Genomic DNA, 24,747 nt, shown 5'->3' on the forward strand with positions numbered 1-24,747 from the left:
CACAATATTGAGAAGCCAACAAACAAACAGCAATTACACGTCCGACCCAGTACAAGGAGCTCAGGGGTGTAAAGAAGCATACTTGGGACAAGCCTGCCCCGGAGACACCAAGCAGCACTTCAGGACAGTTTAGGGAAGAATTCTAGTTCAAAGGGCCTCAGTATTTGCCTTCCATTCGACCATTCCATCCATCATATAGTTCTGAGCAAAGTAAGATTCTATGCTAAGTGCTGTCAAGATGTACAAGGGAACCCACAGATAGATGTTCTGGGGAATTCCCTTCCCTATACAGATTCCCTTCTCCCTGGAGCTGATGGGCCAGTGGAGCTCATTCATTCGTTTGGACGCAGATATTAAAATTTGACTTGGAGTGCCTGTTGGTTCAGCTGGGCCCACATTGCCCACATCTCAAAATGCCTGTCACGCATTATTGAATAAGACCTGCTGCTTTATTCATTTGTGTCTCCTGCTTGGCTGCACAGGTTTTCTAAGTTCTCCACATCTCCTCTGTCTTCTCTGTGCCCCTTTCCCTGCCCCTTCTGGGTGCCAACCACCCTGCCCTTTTTTTTTTTTTTAAGATTTTATTTATTTATTTGACAGAGACACAGCGAGAGAGGGAACACAAGCAGGGGGGAGTGGGAGAGGGAGAAGCAGGCTCCCCATGGAGCAGGGAGCCCGATGCGGGGCCCGATCCCAGGACCTTGGGACCATGACCTGAGCCGAAGGCAGACACTCAACCGACTGAGCCACCCAGGTGCCCCTACCCTGCCCTTTCTGATCCCGAAGCACACTCTGCTGTCAGCCTCCTCCCCTAACACCTGTTCTTCTTCAGTCTCCCCTTGAACATGTCTTCCTCAGTGTTGTTCCTGACTCCCACTTTGGAATTCTCCTTTGGAGTACTCCCCAGAATGGAATGTGTTTGTCTTACATCTGTTTATCCTACTAGATTTAAACTCCTGAGGCTAGGAACTATTTGTCCAATCCACTAGAACCCAGCCAGTGCGTGACTCAAGACAGGACCCTGGAGCTCACTCTGGTTGCCTCAGTGATGAGCTAGCTAGGGCAAGGGCTGCACCGGAAATCATCCGCCCCAGGGAAATGGCTTCCACTTCCCAGCCAAATAACTACACTGTTCACAGGCCTCAGGTCACTAGGTGGCAAGTTTTTCTCACAATTGCTCTTAACACCTCCCCCTTAGCCCCCTCAACACAATCTCTGCATGCTCCCAGCCCTGTCTCATCTCTGCTAGTGACAATGCCAAGAAGGTGGGAGATAATGCCTGCTCCTTTTGCTCTCCCAGGCTTGTGAGTTTCCCAAAAAAAGCCTCTTCCTTAACCTATCCTGTGTGATGGGGAAATTGTCCTGAGCTCAATTGCAAGGCAGATGGCAACTCTAAAGGGACAAAACCTCTATGATCTATGCTTATTAACGTTCACGGGCCAGGTATGACTTTTCTGCGTCCTAAAGAAAGCTCTGGGTTTCTATGCTATACGCCGATGACTCCCACACTTACATCTACAGCCCTGACTTCTCCAGACTCGTGCACAGCTGCCTCTCTATACCTCCAACGGTATATCTCAAGGTCTCTTAAAACTCAGCTGTCCAACTGTTCTCTTGATCATCTTCACAAACCCAGTTCTCCCAGAGACTTCTACTTTCTCAAGCCAAAGTCTTGGAATCATCTTTAATTCCTCTTTTCTCAAACTTCACAACAACCAATTAACAAACCCTGTCTCTACCTTTGAAACACATCCAGAATGTGATCACTGCTCACCATATCCACCAAAACTCCAGCAGTCTGAGCCTCCATTATGCTGCTCTTAGTTTACTGTATTAGCTTCTTACTCTGTCGCCTTGCTTCAGTCCTTGTTTTCCTCCGGCCTTTTCTCAAATATACAGGTAGAGTAATGTTGCTAAAACCTAAGTCAGAAATGAGGTGTCTGCTCTGTTCATAATCTTCCAAATGCTTCCTATCTTGAGAGTAAAATCCAAAGTCCTTTCCATGGTTCATAGGCCTTCACTCTGTGTGCCTCGTCCTGTCACATCCCTTCCACTCCTACTCTCTCCCACTTGCTGTGCTGGCCATGCTGGCCTCCTTAAAGCTCTCAGAGCAGAAGCCCTCACCCTAAGCCTTCACTTTGCATTTACTACTCCCTCAGCCAGCAATACTCTACCTGAGATAACTGTGTGGCTGGCCTCCTTACTTCCTTCCAAGAGAGACCTTTGGCCATCTTCCTTGTTAAAATTCTATTACCACCACAACCACCACCATTCCCTTCTTCCCCATAGCACCTACTCCTGAGAAGGACAGGTTTCATGGAAAGTACAGCATCTTGGTTGGGTTCTTAAAGGTGGAACTGTGACAGGAAGTAGAAATAAGATAAGGCAGACAGCAGGCAGTCAGCAAAAATTGTCTTCCAATAGTTACCTGAGGGTGTAATCACACTGTAGTGGAGGCTCCAGAAGGGACTTCTACTGAAATGGAAACTGACTAAAATGTCCCTCCCATCTAAAGCAAAGATTAGTATGCTATTTGTGGTAGTTGGACCAAAATGCCCACAGTATGAAAATGTCTTTTCTTTAAAACATAAATCCTTTTGGTTGCTGGTAGGCAGAATCAAGAAACAAGGGGTGGGGGAAGAAAGAGAATAAAATATAGGTTGTAGATTTTTTAAAAATCCCTTTTCTGGATTGAAAGGCTTGGCTCAGTGTGAAAAACTCTGTAAAGAGCAAACCTGGAGATCCAGTCTGGAGATCGAGAAGTAATCACAAGGAACTTATAAAAATGTTTCTTCATCAAAAACAAAAAGCAAAACAAAAAAACTGTTCTAAATAAATCAATAAAGTACCAAAATCCCATAGAGAGACTAGTTATCCTTCCTCCCCAAATTCCTGCCCCTTCCCCCAACATCCTTAGCAAATAAAGGAGAGAATCTAATTATGGGTTTGTTTTCAAACTGAACAAATGATGCAGGTATACCTAGCAATATTCACAAAAGGATGCACAAATCAAAAAAAGTCTCTCAGAGTTAATGCACTATTTTCCTCCATTATTTTCAAACAAGTTAAGAATTCTCATGTATAAAATCTGACATAGTTTTGTCCTTGGGAATGTTGTGCACCTTGAACTTTCTGATGGCCTTTAAAAATTTGTGGATGATAAGAATTGAGCAAATATTTTCCATAATACTAAAAGAGAATATCTGCAGAAAGCTGCACTGGTCTTAATATTTACAAAGATCATACCAGAGTATTAATAATTTTCTTGTCATTAATCATTCTCAAGAGTTAAATATCATTTGTCTTAACTACCAAGTCTGTATTAAAATTACTCCAAAGAATAAATATAGAAATATAAATATTTTTCCCCAGGACTTCTTCATTTTGCTCTGAGCACAATTTGTATTTCATCTTCAGGTCCAATTTTTCATTACAAAAGATAACTATGCTTTCAAAGTGAATTGAATTACAAGTCTTTTTTATGACTACATTTCAGTGAGCAGGTAAAGAAAAAGCTATTCAATCTAACTTAAAGTTTCACTTTAGCACTCGGCTAAATAAAAATTTTCAAAGGAAATTCTGCTTAAAGATATGATAAAATACCATATGGCCCTCGCTTCAAGCAAAATTCTATTTCATTTTGTAAGTTGAGCAAATGAGCTTACTAGTCAAAGTGAACTTATAAGATCTCTGTAGGCTTTATAAACTGAAGCAAACTAGTTCATTTGAACTGCTATGTATCTCCCTAGCATTTTAAAATGCAAGACAATATATTTATAGAAATAATCATTCTTTATCAGGGAATGCTATTTTACCATGCTCCCACATTAACTTAAAATCTTGAATTTCATAGGATACTTTCATATAAAATGTCAAAGTTCAGGAAAACTTAGACACAAAAAAATTTTTGTAACAGTAAAAATTTTGGAATACAGATAATTCGATTTATATTCTCACGCTTTTCAATTCTATTTATCTTAAAATTAGTTTCACAAAATGTTATATGGTTATAATTCATTATCACTGCGTAATGTATTTGAGAAATGTCTGGTAACTCTCTTGTTATTAGGTAATTTCACAACTCAAGTATCCTGTTACTGTTTTGATGTTAATGAGCACTTATTAAAAGCTACCCTGAAATGAAGAAAAAGAAAAGCTTTTTCAAAAATATTTATCAAAGCAGAGTATGGGTAAGTTAAAAGGTCTGTCTGACTGCATGGCTGATTCCCTAACAAGTAATTCTTTTGTATCAATTCCTATCATCCTGGAAAACGCTCTACCAGGTAGGTAACTGCTGTCCATACTACCTAGGGCAAACTAAACTAGAATTAAAGAAAGCCAACTATAAAGTCCATGTAAAAAAGAAACAAGCAGTTCTTAATCAACCGAGAAATAAATGAGACTGATTAGCTCTTTATGTCCCAGCTGAAGGTGTCATTTAAACGACAAGGACCAAGCTTATTTCATATTCGTTCTCTTCCGGTGGCTGTACATGGATAACGGCTACTGGCAGAATCTGCCTTACAAGCACACATTCTAATGCCACAAGTAGACCATTAGAGCATCAAGCCCATACCTTTTAACCAAAGGAAAGTTTTACTGGCAATATTGACGTGAATGAACTGCAGAGGCTGAAAAGAAAAAACTCATCGTACAGACACACATACTAACACCTGCACAGAGATAGATTCTAAAAGCACTTTCTAGTATACTGTGCCAGTCATGAGTATCTGCAGGGAAAGGCAGACACTGAGTGGCAATCCCCTCCCTCCTTCTTCGCCTCTATGCTTGATCACGTACCACCCTTCGCCCTCCACTTCCGCATCCCAGTTCCCAGAAGACTCACAGGACACAAGGCCCATTTCTCATGGGATGATGCTTCAGGATTCTGGGAGCTACTGATGTTATAGGTCATGCCCAGTACACCTGGACCAAAACCACACAAACTTAAGAGTCTTCTACTCTCCAGTCAAAAAGAACATGCAAAAAGTTCCGTAAAAGACAGTTGGCAGGAGTGAATGGGAAACTGATTTTTATGTCGTATATGTTGATAGAAGATCTCTGGTTTCAAAGCAAAGTACACAGTTACTAAAGACTGAGTTCCAAAGTTTATCCCTAGCTAGATCACATTATTTTACATCTGTGATACAAAGCAGATCTCTAAGAAAGGTGAACATATGACCATAAACTTATGCTTGACTACTAACAGTTCTTTCCCTAACTCAGCTAAGCCAGGTTTTCCTGTCTTAAGACAGAAGCAGAATTCAAAGAGAACAACGCTGTGAAAAAATGTCCCATATTAAAAAAAAAAAAGAAAAAGAAAAGAAAAAAAAAAATCCCATAATCACTATTCTGGGTGCTACTCAGGCTCTGAAAAGGTACATCCAATGAAATTACTTTTCACCACTGGTACCAGGATGTAAGATCATTAAAATTGTTAGAACACACTGAAAAGTTCTGTTACAGTTTCATAAATGCTGCCTGCCGTGGAACAATATCAAAATTTAGTCTTACATAGGCGGACCATGGTAGAGTATAATATTTATTCAATTTCATCATTTATGATCACTGTTATAACCAAATTAACCCCAACATAAACTCTGACATTTAAAAACACAGAGAACATACTGATTTTTCAGCTATTTTGCTTACATGTACTTTTCAATTCTCATGCAGTGCTCATAATTAGGAGATACTGTACAAAACCCTCTCACTTATGTATTAAGAACCAAGTAGAGAGGGTAAAAAAATACCAACATAAATTCATTCTCCAAAAACTGCCCATGGATGCATTATCACTGTTCCTTCTAATTATATACTTACAGTGCATTCTTCAGTAAAATGTATAACTGTAGTCACATAACAATACTTATGACAAGGCAATGATATCATTTCAGAAAAAGAATACAACAAATGAGACTAAAAGTTGAAGAGAAGGATCAGAGCATATAAAAGTCATTTGAGAACACCACACGAACTTCAGTGTTTTCCACTTTCCAGTTGGAAAGAACATGCACAAGGATTTCTTAGCAGACAATAGTCAGGAGTGCATGAAAAATTGGCTTTCATGTCATATATGTTGAGAGAAGATCAATGCCATTGAGAAAAAAGAATGTGTTCATTATCTTTTGGGTCTATCTATATCATCTATAGCAGCTAGAAGTTTTTGTCTTGCTTTCTTATTGATATGGGATCCCAGGCAAACATTTACCAGATTGGTCAGCTGCTTCGTTGAATACTCCTGCTCGAGAAAAAAAAAAAAAAGATCCAAATTTAGTACACTGAAAGACATGTATTTGATCAATGCAAGGAAAGAACAGGCAGATACTCAGTTTTCAGTGGATAGTGACCAAGCACTACAAATCAGTGAAAAGCAGAGGAAATTATAGTTTGAGACATGGAAACAAGTTGTTTACTCAGCCGTAATAACAATAAGGACGCCGCAGGATACATCGAAACAGAAAGGACTAGAATCTCTTCAATATGGCAGAGTAATCTGACATGCCTATGCTTTTGCTACTTTTAAGACCACACACTTTATGCTTGTTTCTGTGACAGTCTTTATTAAGTTATTAAAATATACTGACCTCTCAAAATTTTAAAATGCTACTAAATAGTTATTTTCTGGCACTCCACATTTTGCAAACATTTTAAGTGAAAGGAAAAAAATCTCTAACCATAGAACAACTTTTCTGAAATATGATAAATGAGTAAGGTAACAAAGATCAGAAAGCTACTGGCTTTTAAACCCTCATATTGTCATTATAGCTAGTAAGTAAAATTAAGACTAAATCTTTTATGCTGTACAAATCTATTTGGTTCCTGAATTTCAGATAATGAGTTCCTAGGAAAAGAATGAATAGGGATTCACCAGAAAGGTTTGCATATTGATCTCGTTCTGGAGGATGAATAACAAGAGTTCAGATAAGGAAAAGAGAGAATTCTATACTATCATCTAAGAAGAAAAGTCATCTGTCTTCACTGGAGGTAACCACCTAAAGATAGCACAATTTCAAAATATGAGAAAGAGTTCATTTTAAAAATTCAGCAAACTATTCAGTTTGTGTATCTGAGCTCTGACAGCACCTGTTAGCATCTGATATATTCTTCTAATCAGTCAACATTTAACAAGTATCCACTGTCATCAAGCACTGAGCCAGACACTGTCCTGGAAGACAGAATAGTCGGCTCCTGAGAAAATTTCACCGAATTACAAATATCAGCTAGTTAAAGTTCTCACAAAATGCTAAGCTAAAAATTTTGGTGCACTATATTAAAAGAGGAAACCTGAAAATTGGTATCTTTCTTGCATCAAATAATGGATATCTAAGAGCTGTGCTTTTTCTCCTCAGTTACCTGTACTCTTTCCCTAAATACCTTCCTCAGTAGCAACCTCTAAGTGTTTACAGCTTACTTTACTAAATGGATTCCAGCAACATTCAGCAGTCCATCTGTTCCTGGGTTTAACATTCTGGTTTTCAAATGTCAGAAGTCAATGGGACTAAAAGGGACGACATTTTTCTCAATTCTGGTGTACTGATAAAAATCACTGAAAACAATATGTACATTTCTATTTTGCTTCTAAAGATATGAAACTGACCCACAGTGGGCACATTTCCACAAAATTCAGGCTAATATTCATTTCATTTTTCTAGAGTATCGAAACCAGATTGGATGAGGCTGATAAAGTATAAATAATTCCTTATTTCCTCACCCAGTCAAATGAAATAAAAATTTATTTAGCTTTTACCCATGATGTTTATAGCATAAGTAAGTGTGATCACTAGAGTTACTGAAGGAATAAAATGAGGTGATAATTTTAATACTTCCCATATTTTCATTAAATCTGTCTCCCCACACTGCCTACCTAGACAAACGACAGAACAGTCGTATTAGAAAAGCTCCCCAGACTGAGCATGCTCTGGTGACAGATGTTGAGTTGAACCGTGTCAAAAATTCAGCATCCTAAATGACACTTAATAAATAATACTTTTCTCTACTTATTTTTATAGCCACACAAAAGAAAAATAATCACATCTATACTCAAGGTAAAATCTAATGTAGGAGGAAGTTAAATTTAGCCATTTAAATATTAATATATTCAGTCATCACTAATATATGTCAGTGTGGTCAGGATGACAGCAACTCACTGTTGAGAGCTACAAGGTTTAAGTTATATAACAGACGTTAGCTTGTGAATCCCTTCAATGTTGCTGTCTTCAATTTGTCTTGATGGTAACCAACTTCAGCCTTCTCCCACAACACAGTTGCAGGATAAACACAGCTAAAGTTCAGACTCTGGCTACCATTCCAGATAATTACTGCTGCAGTTCAGAAAGATCTCAAAAGGATTCGATTACACAAAGGGCACTGCATAGACACAGTGTGAATATGGCAAAGAATCAGCTGATGCTTTATATTTCACTCTCATGATTTTGAATTATATAATACACCAGACAAGAACAGCACAAAGGAAAAGGAATAAAAACTTAATTAACTGTTTTCCAGCTCTCACCCTGTGCTCTTTGATCCAGCGTTCCATGTCATTCTCGGTTAGATAGTAGGCTTTAATATAGGTTTCCACAAATTCTTTATCAGGAATGGGTCTAATATCTGTTAGTTTTTCAAGTTTCATTAAAAACTGTTGAAAATCCAATTGCATCAAGGCACGACCCTCATTACTACACTTCTTGACGTTGGCATATCTAAGATACACAATAATAAAAAACCAGAAATGATGGGATGGAAAAAGAAACCTGTAGGTACTTAAACTCTTCTTTAACCCATATCTGGACAGATTCTCCAGAAACGAGAGGATTCTAGGGAAAAAAGCACATGAGCCTTGTGTCAGAAGGACTGGGCTGTGTTGGGGCCCTGGCACTCAGCTGTCATTTTACCTATGGGGCCTCAGCTTCCTCATTTGCAAAGCAAAGAGATCTAATAACTTCTGAAGTTCTTTGCAGCTCCACAGACTACAGTTTCCCCCACCCCCAGTCAATTAACAGAATCATCTGTAAGAAAGTTTAACTGGTCTTCCCGTAAATCTGGCTGCCAAGAATTATTTACAAAAATTGAGCTAGGAATACTCCAAACGAATCTTAGTTTCATAAAACTGTTCAATATTGTAACTACTGGATGCAAAGAAACAAAAGCAGTAACTCCCCCATGGACTGTCAGCTGAACCTAAGAAACGTGTGAGCATATAAGCAAAAAAAAGGATATACATACTTGTCATAAACCTTAAAGACTTATTCTGACACCCCTCACTACTAAAAAACTGTGTGTTCTAAGGTGGAGTAGTAATAAGAATGTATTAACCCTAAGAGTACAACATGTTATTACTCAGAAGTCAGTGTCTCATTCCTTCAATAATACAAAATGTGGAGAATCCAACCCTAGGAATGCAGTACTTCCCCTGAGGAAATTTGCAAGGACACTGAAGAGCGTATTGTTTGAAGTGACTGGGTTTTTTTGTTTTTTGTTTTAATAAAAAGTGTTTTGTACAGTAATATAACATTATTCACTTTTCTACTTTATTAAACAAATTTATTAAAAATACTTTTCAGTTGTGACTCTTGACACAGAGCCATTCTGTGATTTCCAGCACCGCTGGTTTCAATACAGAGTGCCAAAACTGTTGTCAGCTTGTCACTGTCACCTTCCCATTCTCTAATAACATTCTTCTTTATATCAAAGAAGAACTGGAAAGAAATCAGATAAATGATAGTGTGGAAAGTCAACTGATGTGCAATTCCAGACCACTGTGAATGGTCTTTGAGACAGCGGCTCGCTTTCCAAAGATAGTTTATATTCTAGATGTAATAAGCGTGGTCTCTAAGTGGGAAAATTAGTACTGATATATCTTTAAACTCAACATATGAAAGATTTATACAGTTTACAATGATATAATAATGATACCACTAACAGACATAGTGGTTATGAGGCCTGATTTTGCCATCAGAAGTTCATAAACCTTCTTGGTGTTTGAAAACTGTGTCAACTTGGACAAGTTACTTAATCTCTCTAAACCTTGATTTTTCTGAGGTTTTCTCCTTGATAAAACAGAGAGAATAATGGGTCTATCAAAGAGTTTATGTTAGGATTTGGTGATATAATCCTGTGAAGTGCTTGATCCAGTAAATGACACATAGTGCTCAATATGTGTTATGCATAATCATAATAATTATATCATTAAGTAATAATAATTATTATGAGTTTAACTTTCAGATAACCATGAGATGCTACTTTCCACTCTCCCCTACTAGCTGGCTCTAGGTTACCACTGAGAAAAGAAAGCACAGACAGAGGAGGCACAGTGGGGTTTAAGGTTTCTTCAATTATGTTCTAAAGTCAAACCTGAATTATTATAGGACCATCTGCTATCTATGACTTTCTCTACCTATTCTCTCCAGTAATGACAACATACAATGTGATCCGTATATTATGATTTATCATTGAAGACTCAGATAATGCTTTCATGAAAACTTACCCCTCCACAATAGTTCTGTTGGCCAGCCGTATACAGTGTTCCCAAAGTATATTAGACACGGGCAGGGGTATCCGAACTCTCTTAGAAACCTCATTTAACCTCCTGTTAAACTGCTCAAATTCCTAAGAAGACAAAAATCATGGCCATATGTGGATATAATTATAGTGCCACATTGCTTTCCAATCTTCCCGGCAAAGAAGAAGATACAGAAAGACTCAGAATCAAACTGAGTAAAACAAAAAGAGAATACAAAAGATAACTTGGACTTTTAAGTATCTCACATTGAATAAACTATGTTGTGATACAGAGTACACTACATTTCATCTCAAAAGAAATAAGTGTCATTAACAGATTAAACAATGCTAACAATGTTCAAATGCTTCTTCATCTCAAATTCTTCTATGACTGCCGGTATGGATTAAAAGAGCTTAATAACCTAATATGTCTTTAAAATTATCTTCAAGAAACTCATTTTAAAAAATATTTTGATAAGCTTTCAACTCAGAGTGAACCGTGAACCATTTGTAATTTGAGGCTACACTCCTTAGAGAACAATTGGATAAATTATCCTCTCTCCTAAACATTCTTTAAAAGTAAATAAATTATTATATTCCAAATGATTTGAAAGTCATGTAATAGCTGCAAATTTTTAGTGCAAAGGAAAAAATAAAACATAAAATACTTCCTGTTTCCTACAGAAAAACTGAGTATTTTCATTACTTATTAGGAACTTTTATGATACCTCTCCACTAAAAATAAAAATATATGTAACTAATTTAGACAAATTCTAACAATCACATGAAAGCAAACAGTCTACCCTTCAATAAATGTATTTCTAGTTTCTCTGGACTACTGCCATCTAAATATGTTCATTTACAAAAGTAAATGCTATCGCTCCTTCCCTGACAATACATTTCAAATAAATTTAACAAGGTTTAAAATGACATTTTTTCCTTTAGTTTCCTCAGGACAGCAGCTACATAATGCTTAACAAGTCAAGAGTGACATGTGTTCAAATTCTCTAATAACACACAGGAGGAAAAAAAAAAAATCTAATCATCACCACTCAAGCTACCACATGATTACTTATTATCCTTTTGCTGTTTCGCTAATCACAATTTTTTTTATTTATTTTTGACAGTTAAATGCTTTTAATTATTTATGAAAAAGTGAATTTTTAATTCACTAAGCTTACTTTTGAAAATCAAAGCTAAATAAATAATTGTTCTTCATCCTTTTCATTTTATGAATCTAGTAGAACACTAGTATTTGCTATTGCATTTATGCTTCACCGCAGTAAACTCTGCTTTAGATTTCCAGTCATGATTCAGTACTTTCCACTAATATTTTAAAAATAAAGTTATATGCTGTGGCGTCTGGGTGGCTCAGTCACTTAAGCGTCTGCCTTTGGCTCCGATCAGGATCCCAGGGTCCTGGGATGGAGCCCCACCTTGGGCTCCTTGCTCAACAGGGAATCTGCTGCTCCCTCTCCCTCTTCCCCTCCCCTCCTGCTCAACTCTCTCTCTCTCTCTCTCTCAAATAAATAAATAAAATCTTAAAAAAAAAAATACAGTGATATGCTAACTGTAAACAATGTCATTCTACTCATTGCTAAATTCAATGTTCAAGAATGTTGTTAAATGAACAATAAAACCATTTCATTTTACTTAAGATTTCTGGGGGGCAATAAATGCAGATTGCTTTTTACCTAAAAGTTTGGACTTGGAAAAGTAATAGAATGAATAAAAGTTATATAAAAGCTCTTTAGGAAAGAAGGTTTTAAGCTGCTAAAAACTGGGTTCAGGTTAATAATCTGAATAAACTTGGTTCTTTCTTATAATATTAATGTTTCTCATAATTAAAAATAATCAGGGGCACCTGGGCAGCTCAATCGGTTGAGTATCTGACTCTTGGTTTTGGCTCAGTCATGATCTCAGCCCCATGTCCAGCTCAGTGCTGAATCTGCTCGAGATTCTCTCTCCCTCTCCCTGCTTGTGGTGCACGTTCTCTCTCGCTCTCAAATAAATAAATAAATAAATAAATAAATAAAGTCTTTAAAAAAACCACAAAAATACAAGAAGAACTAAAGCAAGTAGGCTCCTACTAGTATATATATTCACTGAGTGCAGAAATCTCTCTCTTCTTGCATCCCTATGAGTACCATGGTTAGCATGCCATAAAAAATAAACTTTTCAAAAACAAAATTGTAAAAAAAAAAAAAAAAGGGTATGTGATTATTTATAAATTACATTTGTCTATCATATTCCAAATTAAAATTCCCAACTGAAATCTCATGGGGAGTCTAGAAATCAAAGTTCTCCCAGGGTGGCAATTACAGAACACCCTTGTCACTTAGCCTCAGACCCGACAGTAACCCCTAGACACTGCTAACTGATCTCCCACCCTTAGTTCGAGTCTGGGGAGGGTCTTGCAGTCTCCATCACAGAGCTCGAGAAGGGCACCAGTCAGAGAGATGATGAATTCTGCTGCTATCTCTGTTTTGATCTCTGGCTTTGCTTACTGGTTCTCAAGTGTCCCGGCTACCATCTGTTGCCCTGGACTAAGCAGGTAAGAATGTTTGTGTGAACGAGATAAAAGTCAGGAGCTTAAGAAGGGCCAATTTTCTTTTCACTGACAAATATGAAAAACAAGACTTTTCTGAAAGCAGTTTTCATCTCCTCAGATGCCCTTTCCTCACCTCAGACATCCACATGGCTCATCTCCTTGCTTCCTTCGGGCCTCTCCCCAACTCTCACTTTATCTCCTGATAAGTATCCCCTTCTCTGACAACACATAAATAAACAATATTGCCCCCAACCCACACCCTGCCACTCTATCCCTTTTCTGCTGCTTATTTACTTTTTCACAGGGCTATTCATTATCTGAGATATTTTATCTTAATTTATGTCTTTACTGCTGTCTCCGTACTGGCATGTAAATTCTCTGAGGGCATGTAAGTTCCTTAATTCACAACTATGTTGTCAGCACCTAGATCAGTGTGTGGCACACATCAGGTGATCTACAAATATCTCTTGATTCATAAATGACAAAAAATGTACAAGTCTTTCCAGAAAACTTTTAAATGTAAGTTTTAAATACAAAGGTGTTTGCATGACACATTGCAAAAGTAAAGTGATTTCTGGAAAAACAACAACAACAATGGAATAATCAGGGGCCTGGTCTCTTGCTAATAAATCTACACAACTACAGAAATATCTTCTTGTCACCACAGTCATGGTTACTGAAATTATTTAATATGAAAATCAGCCAAGACATGCCAATCAAACTCTAATTCAAGATGGGAAATTAGGGAGCAAAAACCAAAAAAATCTACAAAGAATTCTTGGGTCTAAAAGAACCCAAAATTCAAAAAGGAAGTCTATTCTGATTCAGGGGCTTTAATATCATGATGCTAGCAATGTGGTAATAACTATAATCTCACTACTTTAGAGCAAGTGCAATGATAGGAACAGTTCTCCTGGTAGACTCGTCTTTAACAAAGGTGTTTCTGTGTACTTGCCTTTAGCAGTGCATCTACATAGATGTTGTGCTGTGACATAATTTCTTTTACGTCCCACTTCACGTTGGCCATTAGGAGCAGCATCTGCTCATAATCAATAGCTTTACCAGCTACAATCCAATAAATTGGTTTGCGTAGTTCACTGGCAGTTGAGACTGTCTGAAATACATTTCACAAAAACGAAAACAAATATTTTCTAAAAGTATCAAGTTTATAAAAAATCTTCTGTGCCTATTTCTAGTATACATCACATCTAAAAATAAAACATATATATCTGGAGATTTAAATTATGAAAACACTTCAGTTCGTTGGCAAACGACTTACTCAAAACATACTTTGGAGACATCCCATCAACGTGAGGCCACGGGTAACACAACAATAAAAGAACCACAGATCTTCATGGAGATGAGCAAATATTTCTCATGGTTTTTCACGTCTCTCCATTTCCACTCCAACTGCCCCACCTCAAGATTTCGTCATCTCTCAAATGTAAACCTGTAACAGCCTACAAGCCGGTCTCCCTGCCTGCAGGCCTGTCATCTACTGCTGCCAACTACACACTGACCATGCCACTCACCGGTCTCAAATCCTCTGGTACCTTGCCTGTACCCTCGAAACAGAGTCCGCCTCCTGCCTGAGAGCACTGCGTACCATGCAGCTCCTGCTTCTTCCTCCAGCCATCCCTCTCACCACTAGCCCCCTTCCCTGCTCTGACAGTTTGACTTTTCCTCGGCCGCTGACACGCACCCTGCTCTCTCTCACCAGCTGGTCTTCATGTAAGCCATTCCCTTAGTTTGCAATATACTCCCGACGTAGCCGGCTGCCCCGGCTTACACATCCTTCCTCCAGACAGCCTTTCTAGACAACCTTCTCCCGATGACACATGCCCCTTTCCTCCTCCAGCCAAGGTTAAATTCCCTGCTGCCATTTCTTCCCCCTTCTCATACTTTATTGTAAACACAGCTGTAATGGGCATTAGACTAAAAGTTATAGGAGGTGCTCAGTACTTCATACAGGAATTCTATGAGTGAATAAACGTATGCTAATTGCTCTCCTGGAATTTGGAGACTGGCCACTAGCCAAAAAACCCCAAATAATGTGCTCACAGTTGAAATGACATCCAAGAGTGTCTCTGACCTGAGAATAAAACTGCTGAAGAAAGGGCTTTTTGACTGCGGGCATCACGGCATCCAGATGGGGCTGAAGGAACTCAAACTGTTCAGCCAAGAATACCCTAAAGGGAATAAAGAAGCCACGGCGTAAGCAGAGTGCAGGATCCACAGGCCGGTCAATACTTCTGTATATGTCATCTTTAAGATCTCTAAGCAAAAATTCGACCATTAAAATTCTTTTCCACTTGAGTGAACCACCTTGTATTAGCTCATTTACAACCTACCCAAAAGTTATTGCTGAGCTTATCATAGAATGTGAGCAGAGGTGGAAGAAGGAGACTTCAGATCAACTGCTCTGGAAACCACACGGTGTAGAGCTATGCTGCTCTGCATGTGACACAGAAGCACAGATCACAGAAAAGACGGAAGAAAAAACGTAACAGTTTTTTTTTGGAAAGGATTTCCCATAAGGATCCCATTTAATTATACAGAACAGAGAGGTGAATTCACAGACTTAACATCTGGCTGGCACTTCTCCTAAGTAACCTCATGCAGCAAACTGCAGCTTGGCTGAGACACACGTGAACTTCAGGTCAGGAGGCTGGTGTGCGGGAGGGGGTCATTTGCCCGGAGTATTGCCAGCAGCTGCCCTCTTTTTCTCTATTTTTTGTAATGTACACAAAAACTCTTAACTGATACTAGACTACATTTAAAGGAAGAAGTCATGTGCTTTACCTGTATTAAAAACTGGGGGATTTATAAAGGTCAGGAAGCATTCTTGCTGATGTCAAGGGCTGACTACAGTTAACACTAAACTGACATCGTAACTAGTTTCTCTAGAATCACAATTTGATAGGAAAATATAAAGTATGCTATAATGTGGTGTTTTTTAAAGTTTTACTTTTTTTTTTTTTTTAAGATTTTATCTATTTATTTGACAAAGAGAGACACAGCGAGAGAGGGAACACAAGCAGGGGGAGCGGGAGAAGCAGGCTTCCCGCCGAGCAGGGAGCCCAATGCGGGGCTCGATCCTAAAGTTTTACTTTAAAGCAAGGATCATGTTGCTAAAGACTGAAACCTAAAAGATTTCCCTTCTTCCATTTATGTAACTGAAAACCAACCATGCAGTTTTAAAGATCGACTGGTAATCTATTTTAGGATAGACTTCTCAGAAATATATAAGTGACACTCAGAAGTGGGAGATGGATACAGCTAGAAATCTAATTATACAATGCTTACTTTTATAACTTTTCTTAAAAACTTAAAGGCAAAGCAACGGTTTTTAACAACTTACAAGGATTCTGTGGCTACCACCCTTTCCGCCAGCCCATATAATGTATCCCCAGATGTCAAAACCACTAGGTGACTGAGGTGTGGACTTGGTACCTTCTCCTTTCTCTCTTCTGCTGCTGTGAGGGTGGCAGTAGGATCAGCTGAAACTTCCTGAAAATACAACACATGTACACACACAGCCTGAAATCAAATCTAATAGCAATAAACCATGTGGTTTTACAAAACTGGACCTGTAATTAAAATACTCGTAGGCATACATATAATTACATTTAGTTTCTGTTCTTTCTTTTCCTTCTTTTATATTTTCTAACTACTGGAAATTTCCTTTTTATACTAAGTGAAAATGATCCAACTCCATATGCTATTATCTGCGCATAACCTAAAATCGGCCAACACAAGCAATCTTTATGAATTGGCAGGTGTTTCATAGAGACAATAGTAAGATGCCTTCGAGAACCTGGAAATGAGAAAAGAGAGACGGCCTCTGGAGGACTGAACTGGCACATTCCAAAATTATGGTGTGGTTAACCATTTCACATCCACACTTTAATCAAGGTAACTCTGGTATATCTCAAGAAGAGGAGTAGAAAGCACTTATAAACTGAAACTGAGCTAACTGTATTGGTAGATGTCTGGGGTCATGTTACTGATGAGAAGGAAGATGGTTAATGGGAATAAAAGAAAGGGATGCCCGAAAAGCAGGGTGTATTGAGCTTTAAGATCCTCCAAGAAAATTATGGCACAAAAATTGGATACAAACAAGTCTAAAAGTGTACAAAATGTAAATCTAGATTACTTCTTAAATCAATTATATAGTCACGAATCTCCAACACTTGCCTTATGAATGAAAGAGACATCAAATGCACAGGACTCTGGGAGCATAACAGATTTATAAATTTAGCAAAATGGAACTAAAACATTATAAAATCTTCCAAGTTAGAAAATGGTTTTATTCTTCTTTAGTTCTTTTTTATATCCTATCTTCTATAAAAGATATGGTTTCTCTTCAATCTCTAATTACTCAATTAGCATTTAAAAGTTATTTTGGGAACAACTGTGCTTTCTCTAAGGGAGGATCAGGATAAGGAAACTATGCAACTTAATCAATGTTGCGGCTCCATTATTTATTTTCTTCTACTAGAAAGGAAAATTATCACCCCTCTCCTGCACACACACAGTCACAAAATTACATACTGTTTGGTATGGCTGCCTGTGCTATTTCATTTAATGCTGGTGGTTATGTAATTACCATCTACCAGACTGTCCAAGTGAGGAACCCTGGAATCATTCGTGTCTTTCCCACCCTCCCCCCTCCATCATGTCTAAGCACACACCTCTCCTTCGTTTCTTCCCCTGTCACTGCTTCATCGGGACCAAGGCCCCACAGCATTTCTACCTGAACTTACAGTCCCCAAATAGAGACCTCTCCCTCTGGCTTCTCCTATTTCTACTTCACTTTGCACACAGTTCACTGGCTGATTTTTCTAGAATACCCAAGTGATCTTTCTAAAATGGAGACGTGATCACACCACTCCCGGTTTAAAAGTCTCAATTAACTATCCACTCCTTACAGACAAAAGCCTAAACTTGTCATTATGATACTACTCCTTTACAGCGATACCAGCTACCTTGCCAGCTTCATTTCCCAGTAATCTTCTATGCCCCTAGGATCTAGCTGCACTGGACTACCTCCTATACCTGTCTTCCTGACACTCTTCTCTTACCAGCTCTCTGCTCCTTGTCTGCCTAGCTCTGTCCTTCTCATCTTTTAAGTCTGAGGTCATATTTACCTCCTTTCTGTAACTTTCTCAGCCTCCCAAGAAAAATTAGTATCTTAATTCTGTTTTTTTTTTTTTTAAGATTTTATTTATTTATTTGACAGAGAGAGAGAGAGAGAGCACAAGGAGGGGGAGTGGCAGGCAGAGGGAGAGAGAGAAGCAGGCTCCCCACCGAGCAGAAAGTCTGATGCGGGTCTTGATCCTAGGACCCTGGGATCATAACCTGAGCGGAAGGTAGATGCTTAACCGACTGAGCCACGCAGGCGCCCAGTATCTTACTTGTGTTAATGTTACCTACACATATACGTATGTCTATACATGGGATCAAGTGCACTTTGTCGGTTGTGGTTTCCTGACCCCTCTACCTCACTGTGAGTTCTTGGGAGCACTGGGACCAATTTCATCATCTTTGTATCTCAAGACCTGGGCATGCCTCCTGGCATGAGTAGGCCCTCAAATGGTTTAACTGATGGAGATGGTAAGAGAGTCTTTACTTCCTCTCCTCTTACTCTCTTTCAAGCCCATTCCAATCAGGCTTTTGTGTGCCCTATTCCAAAGAAACAGTTATCAAAGTCCCCAATGGCATCCTATGGCCAAGTCCAATAGTCAATTCTGAATACCTATTTTATTTAAACTACTGTAGCATCCTACATGGCTAATCCTGAAAAACTTTCTTCACTTAGTTTCCAGAGTACCATACCCTCCTGGTTTTTCTCCTATGCTAGTCTTGTCTTCTTCTCCCTGACCTTTAAACACTGGAGTGTCCTAGAGTTCACGCCTCAGACTTCTCTCAAATTCTACTCCCTAGATGATTTCATCTTCCATTTTAAATATCATCCACATGCCAAGAACTCAAAATTTACATGCTAGCCCTGACCTCTCTCTTACCTTTAGTACATTTAACATATCTGAAAACTGAACTCAAATGTGTCCCTCCTAAAAGTCTTATCCATCTCCACTCTCCAGAAGTTAGGTATCATCGTTGACTCCTCTCTGGGTCCTACCTCACTTATAATCCATCAACAAATCTGGATGGGTCTACCTTCAAAACACATCCAGAATCTGACCATGTCTCACTACTTCTTCCATTAACACTGGTACAAGCCACCTTATCTCTCTCCTTAACTGTGATACACTATGGCAAAAATAATTCTCTTTTACCTATTTAAGGCAGATCATGTCAACTCTTCTGCTAAATCTCTTCCAACAGCTTCCTGTCTTCCTTAGAGTAAAATCCAAAGGCCTTACATGATCTAGGCTCTGGCTATATCTTTGGTTTTATCTATCACCAACCCTCCTACTTGCTTCATTCTAGTTATACTCATCTCTGTGCATCAAGCATGGTCCCACCTCAGGGCCTTTGCATTCCCTGTTCCCTCCACCTGAGACACTTTTCTCCAAAATATTCCCTCTCTACTAGCAAACAAGTTGCACACGAGTAGGGAGTTTTGTTGGATTGCTCTCTCCCCACCAAAATTGTATCCTCAACTCCCAGACAGGGTCTAACATCATATATAAAGTGTTCAATAAACCAGGCACTAAATAAATGTTGTTAAATAAATGAATTCTCATCCTGGTGGCTCACTCCTCTATTTCTTCCTTTAGGGATCTACTTCAAGGTTACCTCCCCAGAGAAGCCATGTGTGATCACCTAAACAAAATCACACCCCTTCTCTATTTTGAGTTTGAGATTGTGCAATATTGGCAGAAAAGTTCACGTCAGTTTGTGTCAATATAATTACAGAATATTTTATTTTATTTTTTTAAATATTATTTATTTATTTATTTCAGAGACAGAGACAGAGATAGCGAGAGAGAGGGCAGGAGCAGGGAGAAGAGAGTCTGAGGCGGGACTTGATCCCAGGACTCCAGGTTCATGACCTGAGCTGAAGGCAGCCACTCAACCGACAGAGCCACCCAGGTGCCCAAAACACACCCTCTTTTAAAATATTCTGTAATTAAGGGCGCCTGGGTGGCTCAGTCAGTTAAGCGTCTGCCTTCAGCTCAGGTCATGATCTCAGGGTCCTGGGATCGAGCCCCGCATCAGGCTCCTTGCTCAGCAGGGCGTCTGCTTCTCCCTCTTCTCCCTGCTCCTGCCCTCTCTCTCACTATCTCTGTCTCTGTCTCTGAAATAAATAAATAAATAAATATTTTAAAAAATAAAATAAAATATTCTGTCATTACACTGACACAAACTGACGTGAACTTTCTGCCAATATTGCACAATCTCAAACTCAAAATAGCACCAGGATAACCCTGAATACCATGAATACCACATATTTATACTAGCCGAGTTACTTTTGAATTTCATTCTTTTATGATTAGTTATCACTTATATATAAATATATATAAAAACTAAAAAAATATTTAAAAACTAAAAGTTCCTGTGAATATAGATATTAACTAGCTAATTTAGGACAGAAGAGGGAGATAGTGCTAGAAGGTGACAGAAGGCAAGGAGAGGTTTTATCTATGGCCTGAGAGAAATGAAGTTTATCTCTGGGTATGCAGGAAAGGCCACAAGCACTCACCTACTCTGTTCTTACCTACTCTTTACCTACCTGCCATTTAAATGTGCTGAACTCCCTCTTTACTCACAGAGCTCTTTCACAAAAACATTCCTGCAGTGATCACTGGAATTGTTGCCCCCACTTCAAAAGGTTTGCATTAGGATGCCATTCTTTGTTCCTAGTTAACACTGGCATTTTAGGCATAAAAATTATGGTAATTATCTGCTTAAAGGCTACAGTTCTGTGTTTACATTTAGGGAAACAGGCTTGAAGAGAGCAAGAGAGTCACAAAAATGTCAAGCTGACATAAATAAATGGTATGTGCTTATTGCACACTTCAATGGAAAAGCTCCTAAACTGGATCAGTGTTTCAGATTACACCAGTACAATAAGGAAAAGATATAAAACCCCTTGAAGACTTTGAGAAATAAAACCTTAATAAAAATCTTTAGTTTCACAGTGAAAGTCACAGTGTTTAACCTCTCCTGCCACTAATAATTTACTACTACAAAGAGAAGTCATTTTTATGGACTTTTCCGGACTGATTTAAAATATATTTTTATTATCAAAGATTTCAAGTTAGTCAAAGATCTTAAAGTAAACAATTTAGCATCATCAAGTATATAACTAATAATTCACAGTTCTGGTACCAGTATGACCTATACCAGCTTCCCTTTCTTCTTCCCCCTAGTAGACTCCTTTTCTTGAACTTCTATTTGATGTGTCGAATTTTCTTATTTACATTAAATATATATGATAAACAATTTCAGGTGGCGTTTTTAAGACCATAATGATTCCATGATACCTTTCACAGCTTAAAGAGAAGCAAAACTTAGAAGATATATATGGAGAAAATGAAATTACCAGAAATGTGATTATTACACTTTTAACCAGGAGAAAGTACAACTTTCATCTAGTGGTTCCAGATTGATTAGGCTATAAATTATTTTAATAGCCAAAGACTGTATTGAATAGCAAGAACCAATTAATGTTCTCTGCCAATATAGACGCAAATTAATGAAGTGAAGAAAAATTAATATAACAGCTTACAAGAACCTGAGATCAAGGTCTACCGAATGACAAATATATTTTCCAAAATAATATACCAATGCTTATCAGTATGAGTAATAATTTAACATGTAACACTGGAAACCAACAGAAAATTCGAGAAAAACTTCTGTATTGCTGTAGGAGGAATAAGGACTCCGGAGAGACCCTGTCAAAAAGATCAGCACTACTTACAAACTGAAGAAGGAATGACCGTTCTCATGGCCTTCTGATCCGAGGTGCAGTTTGATTTAAGAGATGGTAACGATAAAGACTTAAAGAAAAGATTATCTTTAAAAGACCAGATACCAAAGAAAAAAGCAGGCATATCTATCTATCCATTTACTGGGGAGGGGTTTTTAAAAACACGTTTCTAAATCTGACTACCAGTTCTGGGAAAACTTACCCAGCGAACACAGAACTGGTCAGACAGCATCTACAGATACACTGTTGTCCACAGATGGGTGGCAGCTGGTTTGAATAGCTAGTTTATTTACTCGGTTATGATACTTCATTACACACCGTATGGCAAAATCTGAAACATCAAATCCATGCCTTAAAGGTCAAATTTGGAACTGTGGTTTGACAATCATGAGCCAGTAACTAGCAGAGATGACCGAGACATCAGAGTGAATGGTTCTAGTGGTAAATTTTGACCTATCAATCTTTTTAACTGTATTATTATTATTTTATTATTAAGGAGACTACTGCTATAACTGTCATGAAGCCGAGACTAGGTTAACAGTAATGAGTTCTAGAGGTAACTATACCCCATTCTGGACTTCTGATTATGACCATTCAGTCCATCAATGTCATGGCTTTCAGCCAGAAACAAGAAAAACCTAAGCTTGTGGACTAAGATCTGCAAAACAAGATGTGATGGTCAAGGTTATACTAAGTATCAAACAAGGAGAAGCAAAACAGAAACATGGGTAACTTCTAATGGAGTTGAAAGCCAATGGATTTTACAAAACAAAGACAAAAATATATATAAATAAGTGGCTGGGTCAAACAAGGAGCCTTGACTCTGAACATGATCAGAATTAAATGGATAGCAAAGCCAAGAAAACAAAACAGGTTAAGCCAGAAGACAAGATAACTCAGGGATTAGAGTTTACTCATTTATTCTATGAACATTTACTGAAGAAATGCAGTTTGCTGAGATAAGTGCTATGAAAATATAAATATACATGTGCTGGGCAGAATGATCTCCAAATTATAAGGGAGATGGATGAGGTGGATACAGGTGATTTCCTCTGTGTAAAGAGTGCTCTCCCGAGATATGAACACATGCCTCTCTCATCTTACTCACCTCTCTGCTCAAAGACCACTGTTCTATCACTCTGCTTCCTTTTCTTCTTAGAGCTTCTCAGTTTCTGACACTATATTACATATTTGTTTGTCTCTCTGCCTCAATAAAATATTAAGTTCCAAGACAGGAATTACCTCTTCTGTGCACTGATGAATGTCCAGCACCACTACCACACCCAGCAAATATTATTTCAATTAGTATTTCTTAAAAGAATGATTACATTGCTTTATTAAAACTCCAATAGCAGAAGTATGTACATAATAATAGACTTTATGAGAAAAGAGGCAAATGACTGCTTGTTTGGGTAGGTGAAGAAAAATTAGAGGATCCTGGGGTTAATGTAGATGCAGAGGAATGTGCTGAACAACAACAATCTCTAGCTACAGTGACCCATCACAAGAAAAAAACTTTGTTATTTTAAATGCCTATGTTAGCTTAAACACTACAAAGGCTCAGCCCTGTTTTGCTGCCTAACTTATTTTCTTAAAAACCATGTTACATCATATGACACAACGGTCAAGAATCCAGACCCCCTACTACATAGCCAACTATACCCAAACCTCTTCCTTGAATTTCAAGGCCATTTGTAAAGTGGTTCCTAAACAGTCTCTGCAACCCGACTCTTCAGTATATACCAGTGTCCCAAACTCAAAGATGGCCAAACTTTGGGCAGGCCTGCTCCCACCTCCGGGCCCTTTCTCAGCTTCTGAACCTTAATCTGAATGCCAATCTTTCTTCTTTTTCCCACTAACCCCATGCCTGTTCTTCAAAGACTAGCAAAAGTTTCACTTCTTTAATTATTCTCTGAAATCACGTTTCCACATGAACCTTTCCTCCCCTTGAACTTGTACTGGATGTACAACCAACATCACACTCTTCCATGTACACCAGTTTTTTCTCTCCAATCAGACTGTAAGAAACCTCTATTTACTTCCTTACAAGCACATAGTGTAATACTGAGGACTCAGGCACTCAATATACATATAAACATACATTTATATGTAGTTGATTGGATGACTAATTTTCATTTTCTGTAACCCAAAAGAATTATTTCCAACTGGTTACTTACCATATCAATAAGGCTTTCTTGTATTCTGTTAAGAGTTGTTCTTAGTCTACTACTACTAAGGCCTAGTCCTGTTGATTCCAGCTGAAAAAGAAAAAGAAAGGTATGCTACATCACTTTGGAGATAATCTTTTATACGTTATAACTTCAAATTAACCAAAGTTAAGAATCTGATGAGTTTTCACTCAGATACTTAGCCTTCAGAGGGTCTCCAAACTGTATTTAAAAATTTCAAAACGTCAAGCATATTAGTCAAACCTTAGCCTTCAAGGGAACAAGAGAACTACTTTACACATTTGCATTTACAGGTCACACTAGCATCTGTCAACCTAATAAATTTATCAGGAGAGAGTTCTCCAATATTTCTCTTTCCCAGAAGTTATTATTTTTAGTTCTAAAACTTACGATTTCAGATACTTAAAGATATTGCACTGTGTCGTATTTATGTAAAAGCATTATAATGTAGACTGTTTTAAATTTTCTTTTCTTTTTTTAAAAGACTTTAATTATTTATTTGACCCACAGAGAAAGATAGCGAAAGAGAGAGCACAAGCAGGGGGAGAGGCAGAGGCATAGGGAAAAGCCGGCTCCCCGCTGAGCAAGGACCCCAATGCTGGACT

At 38.2% G+C, this 24,747-nt stretch overlaps 1 protein-coding gene across 1 annotated transcript in view; it reads right to left on the reverse strand.

The window, feature by feature from the left end:
- Window positions 1–765: 765 nt before the first annotated feature.
- Window positions 766–24,747, reverse strand: part of VPS50 (VPS50 subunit of EARP/GARPII complex) — a 136,083-nt gene continuing 112,101 nt past the window's right edge. The window contains exons 22-28 of the mRNA XM_032402136.1: window positions 24,131–24,211; window positions 16,416–16,564; window positions 15,147–15,243; window positions 14,010–14,168; window positions 10,490–10,611; window positions 8,516–8,705; window positions 766–6,241 (exon numbers count right to left, since the gene is read on the reverse strand). Of these exons, the coding sequence (XP_032258027.1) occupies window positions 6,122–6,241; window positions 8,516–8,705; window positions 10,490–10,611; window positions 14,010–14,168; window positions 15,147–15,243; window positions 16,416–16,564; window positions 24,131–24,211 (918 nt within the window). The 3' untranslated portion in view covers window positions 766–6,121. The remainder of the gene's footprint in view (window positions 6,242–8,515; window positions 8,706–10,489; window positions 10,612–14,009; window positions 14,169–15,146; window positions 15,244–16,415; window positions 16,565–24,130; window positions 24,212–24,747) is intronic.

This window comes from Phoca vitulina, unplaced genomic scaffold, assembly GCF_004348235.1.
Source record: "Phoca vitulina isolate PV1807 unplaced genomic scaffold, GSC_HSeal_1.0 scaffold4, whole genome shotgun sequence".
In the NCBI taxonomy this organism is placed as follows: domain Eukaryota; kingdom Metazoa; phylum Chordata; class Mammalia; order Carnivora; family Phocidae; genus Phoca; species Phoca vitulina.